This window comes from Stenella coeruleoalba (genome assembly GCF_951394435.1).
Source record: "Stenella coeruleoalba genome assembly, chromosome: 15".
Taxonomy (NCBI): Eukaryota; Metazoa; Chordata; class Mammalia; order Artiodactyla; family Delphinidae; genus Stenella; species Stenella coeruleoalba.
This window is the reverse complement of record NC_137161.1, coordinates 51,074,150-51,089,902: the sequence shown is the minus strand read 5'-3', so window position 1 is coordinate 51,089,902 and position 15,753 is coordinate 51,074,150. Positions and strand designations below refer to the sequence as shown.

The window sequence follows — 15,753 nt, the reverse complement described above, 5'->3', positions numbered from 1 at the left end:
GATCAAATGCCAGGCCAAAAAACAAGTCTCGGTAAGTTTAAGAAAACTGAAATCATATCAAGCATCTTTTCTGACCAAAACACTATGAGACTAGAAATCAACTACACGAAAAAAACTGCAAAAACCACAAACACCTGGAGGCTAAACAATATGCTACTAAACAACGAATGAGTCACTGAAGAAATCAAAGAAGAAATTAAAAAATACCTGGAGACAAATGAAAATGAAAACACAATAATCCAAAATGTACATGATACAGCAAAGGCAGTTCTAGAGGGAAGTTTATAGTGATACAAGCCTACCTCAGGAAACAAGAAAAATCTCAAATAAACAATCTAAACTTACACCTAAAGGAACCAGAAGAAGAAAAATAAACAAACCCAAAGTTAGTAGAAGAAAATAAATCATAAATATTAGAGCAGAAATAAATGAAATAAAGACAAAAAATAGAAAATAATCAATAAAACTAAGAACAGTTTCTTTGAAAAGATAAAAAAATTGATAAGCCTTTAGCCAGACTCATCAAGAAAATAAGAGAGAGGGCCCAAATCAATAAAATCAGAAATGAAAAAGGAGAAGTTACAATGGACACCACAGAAACACAAAGGAATATAAGACATTACTATGAACAGTTATACACCAATAACATGGACAACCTAGAAGAAATGGACAAATTCACAGAAATGTACAATCTCCCAAGACTGAAACAGGAAGAAATAGAAAATATGAACAGACCAATTACCAGTAATGAAATTGAATCAATAAAAAACAAAACAAAACAAAACAAACCTCCCAACAAACAAAAGTCCAGGACCAGATGTCTTCACAGGTGAATTCTACCAAACATTTAGAGAAGAAAAATCCTTCTCAAACTATTCCAAAAAATTGCAGAGGAAGTAATGCTTCCAAACTCTATCTACAAGGCCCTGATACCAAAACCAGACAAAGATACAGCACAAAAAAAGAAAATTACAGGCCAATATCACTAATGAACATAGATGCAAAAATCCTCAACAAAATATTAGCAAACTGAATTCAACAACACATTAAAAGGTTCATACACCATGATCAAGTGGGATTTATCCCAGGGATGCAAGGTTGGTTCAATATCGGCAAATCAATCAATGTGATGCACCACATTAACAAACTAGAGAATAAAACCATATGATCATCTCAATAGATGCAGAAAAAGCTTTTGGACAAAATTCAACATCCATTTATGATAAAAACTCTCCACAGCGTGGATATAGAGGGACCATTCATCAACATAATAGGGCCATATATGATAAGCCCACAGCTGACATCATACTTGACAGCGAAAAGCTGAAAGCACTTCCTCTCAGATCAGGAGTAAGACAAGGATGCCCACTCTCACCACTTTCATTCAACATAATATTAGAAGTGCTGGCCACAGCAATCAGACAAGAAAAAGAAATAAAAGGAATCCAAACTGGAAAGGAAGAAGTAAAACTGTCACTGTTTGCAGATGACATGATACTGTACATAAAAATTCGAAAGATGCTACCAGAAAACTACTAGAGTTCATCAATGAATTTGGTAAAGTTGCAGGATACAAAATTAATACACAGAAATCTGTTGCATTTCTATACACTAACAACGAAAGATCTGAAAGAGAAATTAAAGAAACAATCCCATTTACCATCACATCAAAAGAATAAAATACTTGGGGATAAACCTACCTAAGGAGTCAAAAGACCTGTACTAAGAAAACTATAAGATGCTGATGAAAGAATTCGAAGGTGACACAAACAGATGGAAAAATATACCATGTTCTTGGATAGGCAGAATCAATATTGTGAAAATGACTATACATAGAAAATCCTCAAGATGCCACAAAAAAAACTACTCATCAATGAATTTGGTAAAAGTTGCAGGATACAAAATTAATAGACAGAAATCTACTGTGTTTCTATACACTTACAACAAATTATCAGAAAGAGAAATGAAGGAAACAATCCCGTTTACTGTCACATAAAAAAGAACACAATACCTAAGAATAAACCTACCTAGGGAGATAAAAGACCTGTACTTGGAAAACTATGAGACACTGATGAAAAAAATTCAAGACAACACAATGTGGTGGATATACTGTGTTCATGGATTGGAAGAATTATTATTATTAAAATGACCATACTACCCAAGGCAATCTACAGATTCAATGCAATCTCTATCAAAATACCAATGACATTTTTGACAGAACTAGAACAAATAAGTCTAAAATTTGTATGGAAACACAAAAGGCCCCAAATAGCCAAAGCAATCTTTAGAAAGAAGTCTAGAGCTGGAGGTATCATGCAAAGCTACAGTAATCAAAACAATATGGTACTGGCACAAAAACAGACAAATAAACCAATGAAACAGAATACAGAACCCAGAAATAAACCTATGCACCTATGGTCAATTAATTTACAACAAAGGAGGCAAGAATAGGCAATGGGGAAAACACAGTCTCTTAATTAAGTTGTGCTGGGAAAACTGGACAACTACATGTAACAGAGTGAAATTAGAACATTTTCTCACATCATATACAAAAGTAAACTCAAAATAGATTAATGATCTAAATGTAAGACCAGAAGTCATAAAACTCCTAGAAGAAAACATAGGCAGGACACTTTTTGACATAAATCGTAACAATATATTTTTGGATCTGTCTCCTAAGGCAAAGGAAACAAAAGCAAAAATAAACAAATGGGACCTAATTAAACTTAAAAGCTTTTGCACAGCAAAGGAAACTATTGACAAACAAAAAGATAAACTACTGAATGGGAAAAAATATTTGCAAATAGTATATGACTGATAAGGGGTTAATATCCAAAATATATGAACAGCTCATTCAACTCAATATCAAAGAAAAAACAACCTGATTTTAAAATGGGCAGAAGATCTGAATAGGCATTTTTCCAGTTTGGATGGAAGGGTGTGAAAGCCACTGTGAAGTAGACTAAGTAATGCATGGGTGATGAGATAAAGCAGGCAACATGCTTAGCCCATTTTAAGAGAGTTTTGATTGTGCAGGGTTGCAGGGCATGGAGTGGTGGCTGGAAAGACAGGTAGGCTCAAGAGAGTGTTCTTCCAGATCACACTAATATGTTCATGGAAATGACCCAAAGAGAGAGAAGTTGGTGATGTAGATGAGAGAGGAAATTATCAAACAAGTGAACTCTTGAGAAGGTGAGGTGGGTGGGTACTTGAGCTGGTGTTGAAGCAAGCAAGTTTGTAGGTTTGTGATAGGGATAAAATAGAGTTCTTGTTGGATGGTGTTTATTTTCTCAATGAAGTATAAGGTAAGATTCCTCTCTGAAAGCAACATGAGGACTGAGGAGAGGGAGAGAGGGAAGTGTTGGGAACCAATTTGAGGTCTAAGATAATTACAGGGCTGACTTCTGCTCCCACCCCACATCAGAAATCCACTTATAACTTTATAGTCAGCCTTCCATATCCAAATGTTCCACATCCACAGATTTAACCAAATGGGGATAGTGTAGTACCATAGTAACCTATTTATTGAAAAAATCTGTGTATAAGTGGACCCACACAGTTCAAACCTGTGTGGTTCAAGGGTCAACTGTAATTTAAAGGAAAATCAAGTAAAATCTTCATCTGAGCTCAGTTACTTGGGTGCATGTAATTAGAGTTCACACAATCAAGGGCCCCTCTAAAGCCATCTCAAAGAATTTGATTTTAACCTGAAGGCAACTGGGAACCATCAAGGGTTTTTAAGGAGAAGGAAACATGATCAGAGTCCTGTATTTTCAAGTGCACTCTGGCTGGGGTGTGGTGTCTTTCTAGGAAATACCAAAGGCCTAGGGATCCAGACCATTACAGCTTCCAGTGCCCTTGGCGAGGACAGGGATAGGAGAGACAACTGTACACTCAGTACATGCAAACAATTACTCCAGACGTCTCAGGTATGGCATACTTGTGCACGCTCTCTTTAGGAAGTATAAATGTTATTTCTTCTCCAGTGCTAGACTGGAAAATTGCATTTGGTGTGTGTTGATAAATCAGATGAGAAATCTTCTCCATGTTACAGTGAGGTTTTTTCACTAAAGTCATATAATATCCTGCACCTGAAACAACATTTAAAAGATCATGAAACAGTTTTACCCTTTTCAGTCACATTTAGCATTCTATATCCTAGAACAGGATAGCTCCACAGGACAGGGAAGCTGGTGAGCCCTGCAGACTTGAATTTAAACCACAGTGAACTTGCCTTTGAAGGTCTATAATGCTACTCTTGAGTCTTACCTTCTACTCCATAGTTGGGAGGTGATAATAGCACATTTAGCAATGCTAGGCAAAATAAAGGAGGGTTGTATTAAGGGCAACACTCTCTTTAAGTGATAACTAATGTGGGGAAGTGAAAACTTAGTACGTAGGGGCCTTGGACATTAAGGTTAAGAACAAGTATACCTCTATCATAATTAAATTATGTTTTTGAGGATACATACCTTATGGTATTCTAAACATTCTTTCAGAAATTACTAGTAACACTTGTTACTACACTGCTTGCAATGCACTCATTCAACAAACGTTCACTGAGCTCTTATGATGTGACAGGCACTCTTCTAGGTACTGAGCACATAGCAGTGGACCAAATAGTCAAAGATCCCTACTCTCAAGGGGCTTTCATTAAAGGGATGTGAGACAGATAATAAGATAAATAAGTAAAATTTAGAGTATATTAGTGACAAGTGCTAAGGCGAAAGATGAACAGGGGAGGGGATACAGAGTATTGGGGATTGTGACTTTAAACAGGGTCACAAGGAAGGCCTTACTGAAAATGTGACATCTGTAAAAGGACTGAAGACCTAAGGAAGAGGAGAAGCCATGACAATATGTGGCCCGGAGGAAGGAGCAGGCCCAGTATGCTGGATAAGAAAGGGGGCCATGAGGCAGGAGCAGACCAAAGCAGCTGAAGAACTTTAGGAAATGTGGTCGGGGTAATAGGACCAGGCAAAGCAACGCCTTTGGGCCACTCCCAAGACTCTGCCTTTTCCTTTCAGTGGGACAGGAAGTCATTGGTGGACTGAGCAGAAGAGTGACACACTCATTCTGACAAATGGGCAGAGGCCAGGGGTGGGTTAGAAGCAACTGCAATAATGCAGGTAGAGGGACGGCAGCCTGGACCAGGACGCTAACAAGTGGTAGAGGTGGGAGGAAAGCAAGTTCACTAGAGTTTGCAGGTGGATCAGTTATGGGCTATGAGAGACAGAGGATCAGGGAGCCCCCAAGGTTCTGGCCAAGCACCTAGAAGAATGGAGCTGCCGGGCTTCCCTGGTGGCGCAGTGGTTGAGAGTCCTCTTGCCGATGCAGGGGACACGGGTTCGTGCCCCGGTCCAGGAAGATCCCACATGCCGTGGGGCAGCTATGCCCGTGAGCCATGGCCGCTGAACCTGTGTGTCCAGAGCCTGTGCTCCGCAATGGGAGAGGCCACAACAGTGAGAGGCCCACATATAGCAAAAAAAAAAAAAACAGAAAAAAAAGCATGGAGCTGCCTTTACTGTGGGGGAGATGGTTTGGCAGTAAAGAGCTGGAGCTCAGCTCTGCACAGGTTTTGGACAAGTCTTTCAGGTCTGTTCACCGTCTATGTGGATGTGTGGAGTAGGCAGTTAAATACACAAATCTGGAGTTCAGTTGAGAGGTCCAGCCAGAGATACATACATTTTTCAGCCAGGTAAGTATTTAAAGTCAGGACACTGGATGAGATCACTAAGTCAGTGGGCAGAGGAAGAAAAGTAAAGCAACCAAGGCATTTCCATGTTTAGAAGTAGAAGTGATGCAAAGGAGCATTCAGAGACATAAGAGGGAAACACAGAGGTCTGGGGGTCCAGGAAAACAAGGGGAGGATGTTTGTGGTGGGATGCTGATGAGGAGCACACCCAGTTGTGGAAATAACAACTCGCACTTTTGCATGCACTAGCTCCCACTTTGAGGAACATGGTATCTTAATCTCCGTTTTATAGATCAGAAAACTAAGGCCAAAAAAGGATGAACTAACTTGGTAGAAAGGATGAAGAGGGAGTAAACTACCAGAGTGGAACTCAAACACAGGCCTTCTAACTCCAAGTCTCAGAGATTTTTTCTGCTTCATTCCTTCTTCGTTCTCACAAGGCCCTCTGCCTGGGGCCTCAGGTCTCTACCCACAGGTAGCAGAACAGGATGTCTAGAGAAGACCTCTCCCTGCCTGATCTCAGGGGCCCTTCAGGAACGTTACCAATGGATACTTTCTCCAGCACACTGGGCCAGCAACGCTGACCCCACACAGAATGGAGTTTTGGCTGCCTGCCCGGGGCCGCTCACCATATTTCTGTTTCAGGAACAGAGATGACCCGCAGCACTGCAGCTCCCCCTTGGCCATGATGGCGATGCGGTCCCCCAGCAGGTTGGCCTCATCCATGAAGTGGGTGGTCAGCAGGATGGTGCGGTCACTTTTGTGCTGCTGAGGAAGGTCCCAGATGGCCCTCCTGGAGATGGCATCAACGCCTGAGGTTGGCTCATCCAGCATCAGCACCTGAAGGGCAGAGGAATGACCTTGTGATGACGGCAGAGTCACGTCCCAGGCCCCGGCTGGCTGCACTGCAGGCCCTATGTGACTGGAGGTCAATGAAGATTCAGCAGTACCACCCACACGAGACTGCCCATCCAGGGTGTCCAGAGCTGAGGTGCCTGGGCCATGGCTGAAGGGCCTGCAGCCAGCCCAGGCCAAGTGGGAACTATAAAGTGATAATTCTGGGCCCTGCTGACCCAACGTGTTTGTCTACTGCATGTGGGGGCCCTGACCTGTGTCTTTAAGGAAGCCAGGCCCTGCCGCCCCCTACCTTGGAGCCTGCGATGAGGGTGATGCCGATGAGGGCGATGCCAATGGAGAGCTTGTGTCTCATTCCCCCACTCAGGAACCTGCTCCGGGAGTCCCGTTTGTCCTCCAGACTGAGGATGTGCAGCACACAATTGATTTCTTCAGGGCACTTCTGGCGCAACAAGTCTTTCAGCTGAAATAGCAGAGGACAGAGATCTGGCAGCAGCTTCTGACGGGAGGCTGGCTCGTCCAACAAGCATTTTGCTTGAACAGCAGTCCCCCCTTATCTGAGGTTTCGGTTTCCACAGTTTTAGTTACCCACTACCCACAGTCAACTATGGTTTGAAAATATTAAATGAAAAATTACAGAAATAGGGGACTTTCCTGGTGGCGCAGTGGTTAAGACTCCGCCTGCCAATGCAGGGGACACGGGTTTGAGCCCTGGTCCAGGAAGATCCCACATGCCACGGAGCAACTGAGCCCGTGCGCCACAACTACTGAGCCTGCATGCCACAATTACTGAAGCCCGTGCATGTAGAGTCAGTGCTCTACAAGAGAAGCCACCGCAGTGAGAAGCCCGTGCACCGCAACGAAGAGTAGTCTCCGCTCACCGCAACTAGAGAAAGCCCGCGCACAGCAATGAAGACCCAATGAAGAAGCCAAAAAATACATAAATAAATAAATAAGTATTTAAAAATTATAGAAATAAACAACTCATAGTTTTAAATTGTGCACCGTTCTGAGTATCCTGAACTCTGAAATCCTGTGCCATCCGGCTCTGTCCTGCTCGGGATCCCCAACCATCGACATCGTCTGCCCTTGACATCCAACCGTCGACGTTGTCATGACTTGATGATCCAGGATCACCTGGAGCAGATGATTCTCCTCTGATGTATTGTCACTAGGTCAATAGCCTAATGCTGTGTCACAATGCTTATATCATTCACCTGACTTCATCTCATCACATGGGCATTGTATCATCTCAAATCACAAGAAAGGTAAGTACAGTACAATAAGATATTCTTAGAGAGAGAGAAAGCGAGACCACATTCACATAACTTTAATTACAGTATATTGCTATAATTGTTCTATTTTATTATTAGTTATTGTTTTGGTTTTTAAATTTTTTTTTATTTTTTAACATCTTTATTGGAATATAATGGCTTTACAATAGTGTTTTAGTTTCTGCTTTATGACAAAGTGAATCCGTTATACATATACATATATCCCCATATCTCTTCCCTCTTGCGTCTCCCTCCTTCCCACCCTCCCTATCCCACCCCTCTAGGTGGTCACAAAGCACTGAGTTGATCTCCCTGTGCTATGCGGCTGCTTCCCACTAGCTATTGGTTTAATGTCTTACTGTGCCTAATTTACAAATTAAACTTTGTCATAGGTATGTATGTATAGGAAAAAACATAGTATATATAGACTTCGGTACTATCTGAGGTTTCAGGCATCCACTGGTGGTCTTGGAACAAATCCCCTGCAAATAAGCCAGGACTATTGTATATACATAAACTGTACATAAGAAAGACACACAATAAACTTACTACCTTCAGGGAAAGGGATAAACAAAAGACTTTTGTATCTTTTTTTTTTTTTTTTTTTGCCCACACCATGAGGCTTGTGGGATCTTAGTTCCCTGACCAGGGATTGAACCCAGGCCCTTGGCAGTGAAAATGTGGAGCCTTAACCACTGGACTGCCAGGGAATTCCCGGCTTTTGCATCTTGAACCATTTAAATATATGACTTATTAATACTAAGTACCGCAGCATATTAAAAGGATTATACACCATGACCAAGTGGGATTTATCCCAGGAATGCAAGGAAGGTTTAGCATATTAAAAATCAATGTAAGTGTTGTATAATAAAGAATCTGGATGGCCTCTGTCCCCAGTTACTGGGAGGGGCCTCTAAATCCTTGGAGTATAGGGGTGTCTTTGCTATTCCTGGTAGTACCCTCAGGCCACACCTGAGTTTATGCTAATGAGGTGGTCAAGATCTGGGCTGGTCATACCAAAAAGACAAACCATGTGATTTGATGGTTGGGGCTTTGAGCCATGATATCAATCTGACCTCCCAATCTGCTGGGAGGGAAAGACTGCAGACTGAGCTCAGTCACGAGGTCCATGATTCAATCATTCACACCCATGTAATGAAACCCCAGTAAAAACTAGACACTTGAAGCTTAGGTGAGCTACCCTCTATATAGCAATGTGCCAGGAGGGTGACACATTCTGAAGACATGGAAGCTTTTCATTTGGGACCCTCCCAGACATCACCCTATATGTCTCTTCTTTTGGCTGGTCCTGATTCTTTTTTTAAATATTTATTTATTTATTTGGCTGCGCCAGGTCTTAGTTGTGGCACGAGGGATCTTCATTGCAGCATGCGGGATCTTTTTATTTAGTTGTGGCATGTAAGCTCTTAGTTGTGGCATGCAGGATCTAATTCCCTGACCAGGGATCGAACCCATGTCCCCTGCATTGGCAGGTGGATTCTGAACCACTCTGCCACCAGGGAAGTCCCCTGGTCAATTGATTTTTGACAAAGGTGCAAAGACCATTCAATGGGGAAAAAAACAGTCTTTTCAACAAATGGTGCTGGACAACTGGATATCCACATGCAAAAGAATGAATTTGACACCTACCTCATACCATATAAAAATTAGCTCAAAATGAATCAAAGACCTAAATGTAAGAACTAATGTATGGGACTTCCCTGGTGGTGCAGTGGTTAAGAATCCGCCTGCCAATGCAGGGGGCACGGGTTTGAGCCCTGGTCCGGGAAGATCCCACACGCTGCAGAGCAACTGAGCCCATGTGGCAGAACTACTAAGCCTATGCTCTAGAGCCCGAGAGCCACAACTACTGGGCCCATGTGCCGCAACTACTGAAGCCTGCGAGCCTAGAGCCCGTGCTCCCCAACAAGAGAAGCCACTGCAATGAGAAGCCCGCGCACCACAACGAAGAGTAGCCCCCGCTCGCCACAACTAGAGAAAGCCCGCACGCAGCAACGAAGACCCAACGCAGCCAAAAATAAATAATAAAATAAAATAAATAAATTTATTTTAAAAAGAACTAATGTTTGAAACTCTTAGAACGAAACATAGGTGGGAATCCTATGCAATGCTTTTTATTTTTAAATTTTATTTATTTATTTATTTATTTATGGCTCTAGAGTGGACAGATGTATGTATTATTTATTTATTTATGATTATTTATTTATCATTCATGGTCTGCATTTTGGCAGAATTTGCAATTACATTAATTAATTAATTCAGTCATTCACTCAATGATATTTGTTGAGTGCCTATCCTTTGCCAAGCGCGGTTCCAGGCACTGTGGATCCAGAAGTGAACAGAACAAGCTTTCTAGGGAGAGGGATGGGGGAGACAGAGAAATAACACACACACACACACACACACACACACACATATATGTATACACAAACCAGATGAGCACAGACTGTGATGAATACTAGGAACAGAATATAAGGGAATGCAATAGGGGAGTGTCTATGGAGTGTTTCTATCAGTCGGCCTTCTTAAACAATGTTTGTACCTGACTTGCCTCCTTGATCACTTAGCCTGTTGTCTAGCTGGATCACCCTTCAAGTACTGAGGACCTCACAAGTCTACATAGAAGGGGAGGCCTTCCCTAAATGATCATGCTGCCAGAAGTAGCAATGCCTGTATCTGAGAGAGGACCATCTGTCTGGAGACATTACTGCACCCCCATCCTGATGCATCCAGAGCCCATCCAGCATGTATCTGCTGGGCTGAAACTTGGTTTTTAAAGTCCCAGTACCAAAGGCACCTCAGACCAAACTTCAAAATATTGCTGCTCTTCAAATGCCTTCAGTGGAAGGTGCATCAGCAACCTGTGAGGAGAATTGTGGCAGCTTGACTTTGAAGTGCTCATAGCTTCCCAGCCGTTTGGTGTTCTGTATGTAACACAAAAGAACTGGTGGGCTTTCAGAGTGCCTCAAAATTTAGAAATGCATCTCACTGGTTTTATACAGAGCTTTACATAGGTTAAGCCTTCAATAAATATATGTTTCTTGAATGAATGAGTTTTCAAATATCACAGATATTATTTTAGTTAATGGAATATGAAAGAATTATTTAGGCATAAAAGCTATTCTGAAACAGATAATTTTAGAATAATTCACCAGGTATCATTCTAAAAGTGCCCCTGGCAATCAAAAGTAAGTGGATGAAATGTTTGGTTGAGAGATTAGTGGTGCCTCACTGTACCGGAAAGTTCTACCTGGAAGGAAACATGCTAAGCAGTGTTCACAACTTCCTGATAGTGTTTGAAACTAAGTTCCTCAGATTGACCAAAAGAGTCAAAGATTCCCTTTTCCTGCTACAGAGTAATGTGAACAACCAGGCACTACTACGTAGATAGTAAAAAAACAAACAACAAACAAAGATGCCAGTGAAATCTGATGAGGGGAGATGGAGCCAAAACATCTAGATCTGGATCAACAATTTCTTCAGCACTTCCTCAGGAGGGCTGACCCCACACACATATCTGTGAGCATGCCGCAGGTGGTGGTTTTGCCTGCTCCATTGTGCCCCAGGAGAACAGTGATCTGCCCTCGGTACAAGTTTATGGTCAGATCTTTGACTGCCATGTGTTCATCCCTTCCCTTGTAGAACACCTGTTGAAAAGCCAACTCTGACTGACAGTGTAATATGCACACGCATGTGGCATTTCTGAAGAACCTGTGACAGGCCGAGCACCCACACCAACTTCCTCTGAAAGTTCATCAGTGGGACTCCAAGTGGAAATCCATAAGGGAGCTCCTTCTTTCAGAGTTTAGCTGCCTGGAGCTACTGAGGACCATGATGGGGAGCAACACCAGGGGGGTTTCCCTGGCCTCTGGAGCCTGGTGGTAGAGCAGCTGAACCACAGAGGCCAGAGTTCAAGGACAAAGGGCTCGGAGCTTGAACGAGAACTTCTCTCTGCTTCTTGAGCCACACTTTGCTCTGCACTGCCTGGCTAATCCCCTGAGAAAGGGCACCCTGCCTCTTTTGTGGGCAGTGTTGATCTAGGGAGAGAACACCAGACAGTCTGTCCTGTTTTCTAAATCAAATGTCTCCAGTATTTTATTTTATTTTATTTTATTTATTTATTTTTTTGCAGTACGCGGGCCTCTCACTGTTGTGGCCTCTCCCGTTGCGGAGCGTAGGCTCCGGACGCGCAGGCTCAGCGGCCATGGCTCACAGGCCCAGCCGCTCCGGGGCATGTGGGATCTTCCCGGACCGGGGCACGAACCCGTGTCCCCTGCATTAGCAGGTGGACTCTCAACCACTGCGCCACCGGGGAAGCCCTCCAGTATTTTAAATACCATTTATTTTTTTCTTATTATACAAGTAATTCATATATGAGTATAAGGAAGAAAATAAAATCACCCACAATGCCACTTGCAGAGATACATCACACTTCATCACATTTCAGCTCTGTGCCATTCCTCACACATACCAGGCGCACTCCTTTTGAGAGGCTTCTATCTTTACTGTTTTCCCAGTCTTAGACTTGGTCTGTCTTGTTCATGCTGAATTCCTAGTGCCTGAAACTGTGCCTGATTTCTGTCCCGTCTAATTGCATCTGGGCTGGACTTGGGGTTTGGAGTGCAGACATTATAGTTGGGTGAGACTTAGACGTCACTTCTTCCCACCATTTATCTAACTGTGTTTGGAAGCAGGATGCTGCGGAAAGGAATTTGGCACACTTCTCCTGCCCCCACATCCATCTGGTATGATTATTTTGAATCAAGTGTGACGGTCCTCTTCCCTAACTTCTCAGTCTCCCTTTTGCAGTTGAGGTGGACATGTGGCAGAATTCTGGGCAGTAAGAATAAGGGGTGATCTACTGAAGGGCAGAAAAGAAGGAAGGAAGGAAGGGAGGGAGGGAGGAAGGAAGGAAAGAAGGAAGGAAGGAAGAAGTCCTCCCAAAAGAAAGCCCCTCGCTCTTATCTTTCCCTATAGATGGGCTACAGCAGCCATCTTGCAACCGGGAAATGACAAGCACGCAGATGAGAGCTATATGCTTCCACTGGCCCAGGGAAAATAAATGAAAGCAAGTGAGCAGAAAGAGCAGGGGTCTGGGACAGCTTTGCTGAGCAGCTGAAATCATGCCAGAACCATGTGCCTGCAGACTGCTTGTTATGTGAAAAGAGGAAACGAAATCCCTGCTTATTGAAGCTACAATAAATTGGGTGAAGACTGGAGCATTCCAAGCTGCTACCACAGTATGTAAAGGAGCTGGGATGATCCCCCATGCTGTGGAGCCCCTGGGCCAGTATGTGATGCACTTGATCCCATAGGCCAAGGAAGGCAACACAAAGTATTGAGCTAGCACCTTGACTGTAACCTTGTATCAGTCATACAGAGGACACTGCCTCTCCTTAAGCTCATCATATTTGAAGAATGGAAGATTCCAAACAAAAAAATAATGCTCTGGAGGACACACCAGGGTACAGAGCTTATATCCAGTCATCCTGTCAGGGGAGTCCTTAGTCAATGCAGGACTCAGCAGACACTGGTGAAAGAACAAACACTTCTGCATCTGGAAGCCAGCAGTGAAATCTGGTTTACTATTTGATTTGGTTATGTAAAAACACTGGTGGATCAAAGTCAGCCATCAAATGACTGAGTTCCACGGTGTCCCCAACAAGAGGTGTTTGGCTTTTGCAAGACTGTTTCAAGAAAGATCATCTAGATCCTCCATCCAGTCACTTAACTTTATGACAGAAAACAGGACATTTTACATTGTACCCCTAATTTTGAGGATAACATTACAGAAGGGAATTAAAAATCTATCACAAAATGTACCTTGTAACCACTGGCAGAATAAAACAGAAGCCTCTATGCACTATTTCTCAAGTCCTTGGAAGAAGATTTGTGAGCTGATACCTTGTATAGATGTTGGATTTCAATTCCTTTTATCAAATCAGTAGGCTCTTCCTGAATGAACTTGCTTTTCAGAGCTTTCTGAGGATCCCCCAACTCCAGCACTGAATTCATAAAGGATATAGGTTCTCCACAGCAGTAGGAGGGCTAGAGAGGAAGTCAACTTACATTAATACATGTAGGTGAATTGGCTCTCTTCTTCTGGAAGATAAATATTTTGGTAAATTAAATTCGCACACTTCCCTCCCCCAACCCCCACCCCAGCCTCACCCACCGGAGCTTCCTGGTATCGAACACTTAATGGTGCCTGAAGAAGTCAAGAATTTGCTCACAGACTTACTACTAATAAACTGCATTTCAACCTACAACCGTCTGGAGGATGGAGCTACAAATGATGCCTCATATCCACACTCCTGGTGTACTGGGGAAGCTGTTGTGTTGGCAATCAGCACCCCTGTGGGCTGAGGCCTGGAGAAATACTGTCGTTAACAATCTACCCACTTCCCACAGACCAAGAAGGGCAAACATGGCAGCCTTTGCCGAGGCCTGAAGTGAGTACCTGTGCAATTCAGATGAGATCAGACTGAATCTGCAAGAGGACTGAATCAGGCATGATGGGTTCAACTTTGTAGGAAAATTTACTCACCATAGGACAGAAAAGATTTGGAGAGCTTCATGGGGTTGTCAACGAAAGCTGTGCCCCATGCCCGTGCCCCCAGGTCACAGAGGTCTCAAAGAGCTTCAGGGCCTTGCCACCAGCCCAAAGAGGAAAGAGGCCAAGGAGTCCTGAGGGCTCTAGCTTGTTGGGGTGGCATTCTGTGAGAGAATGCAGGGCCTGCCACTCAAGTGGGCACATGTGAGACAGCCACAGGCACTCTTAAGGGGACTCTGCACAGGGTATCAGCAGTGGCGCAAGAGTCAGACTTGTTAATTATGCTCCCTTGGCAACCACAAGTTGATAGATTTGGGGTGAATCCAGGTTAGAGAACTGCACTTAGATTTCCAGGAGTTTGAGGTTGCAACCAACACCACAAAGAGGGATAGGAATATTGATGACGAGCTATAAAAATTCTAATGTCAATCTATAAAACAGCAGCATCAGTACTCACCATGAGAAAGAAGTACCAACGTTTGGGTGTACCATACACCCCTGGGAAGACAGACTCCACATACCAGGCCATCAAGCCATTTAAGAGTCCAGCAGTAGCATCAGCAGCACCTGAGTGAAGTTAAACTCTCCTCCTATACTGCCCATGTTCCTCCATTGGATGCCTGTGCCTATTCCAAAGGAAGGAAAACAGTCACCACATCGAAGACAGAGAAAAGTTACCAGAACTTTCCAATCAAACAGTTGGAGAACAAGCCAATGAGAAGACTGGACTATTCATGTCTGGGGTATTAAGGGACAAAAGTTAGGTACAGGAAAAGAAAAGCTAGCTGTTGGTTTCTCAAAGAAGGTAAAACTTTTTTTTGCTTTTTGGTTTTTTTTGACCATGCCACACAGCTTGTGGGATATTAGTTCCCCAACCAGGGACTGAACTTGGGCCCAGCCGTGAAAGCGCTGAGTCCTAACCACTGGGCTGACAGGGAATTCCCAATAAAACATTCTTATTATTGCCAAAATGATTCTTTGGCACCAAGAAGTGGAAATTTGGTCATCTGAGACACATCTTCACACTCTTGCACATGCTGTCAGGTAAGCCCTTCCTACTCCTCCCCACCTTCTTTGCTTGGTTAATTCTTACTTGGTAGGTCAGCACAGGTATCTCCTTCCCCAGCAAGCATGTATACTCACTCTCTTGGGTTATATGTCTAACCCACATGCATCTGGGGCACCCTGCGCTAATTGTGAGGATTGAAGGTCTCACTCCGCACTGTGAAACTGCTCACTTATTGCCAACCCCAGCTTGGGGCCAGGGACTGTCAGCTTATCTCAGTATCTCCAACATCTGACCCAGGACCTCATATGCAGCAGCTGCTCAATACATACATATGCCATGAAGAAAG

General features: G+C 43.2%; 1 protein-coding gene across 1 annotated transcript in view; it reads right to left on the bottom strand.

Annotated features, from left to right (window-relative positions):
* Positions 1-15,753, bottom strand: part of LOC307198480 (ATP-binding cassette sub-family A member 17-like) — a gene marked incomplete at its 3' end in the record, with an annotated part of 91,141 nt that overhangs the window by 35,115 nt on the left and 40,273 nt on the right. The window contains 7 exon segments of the mRNA XM_079945452.1: positions 3,941-4,091; positions 6,325-6,535; positions 6,843-7,013; positions 11,355-11,492; positions 13,750-13,893; positions 14,856-14,938; positions 14,941-15,024. Of these exon segments, the coding sequence (XP_079801578.1) occupies positions 3,941-4,091; positions 6,325-6,535; positions 6,843-7,013; positions 11,355-11,492; positions 13,750-13,893; positions 14,856-14,938; positions 14,941-15,024 (982 nt within the window).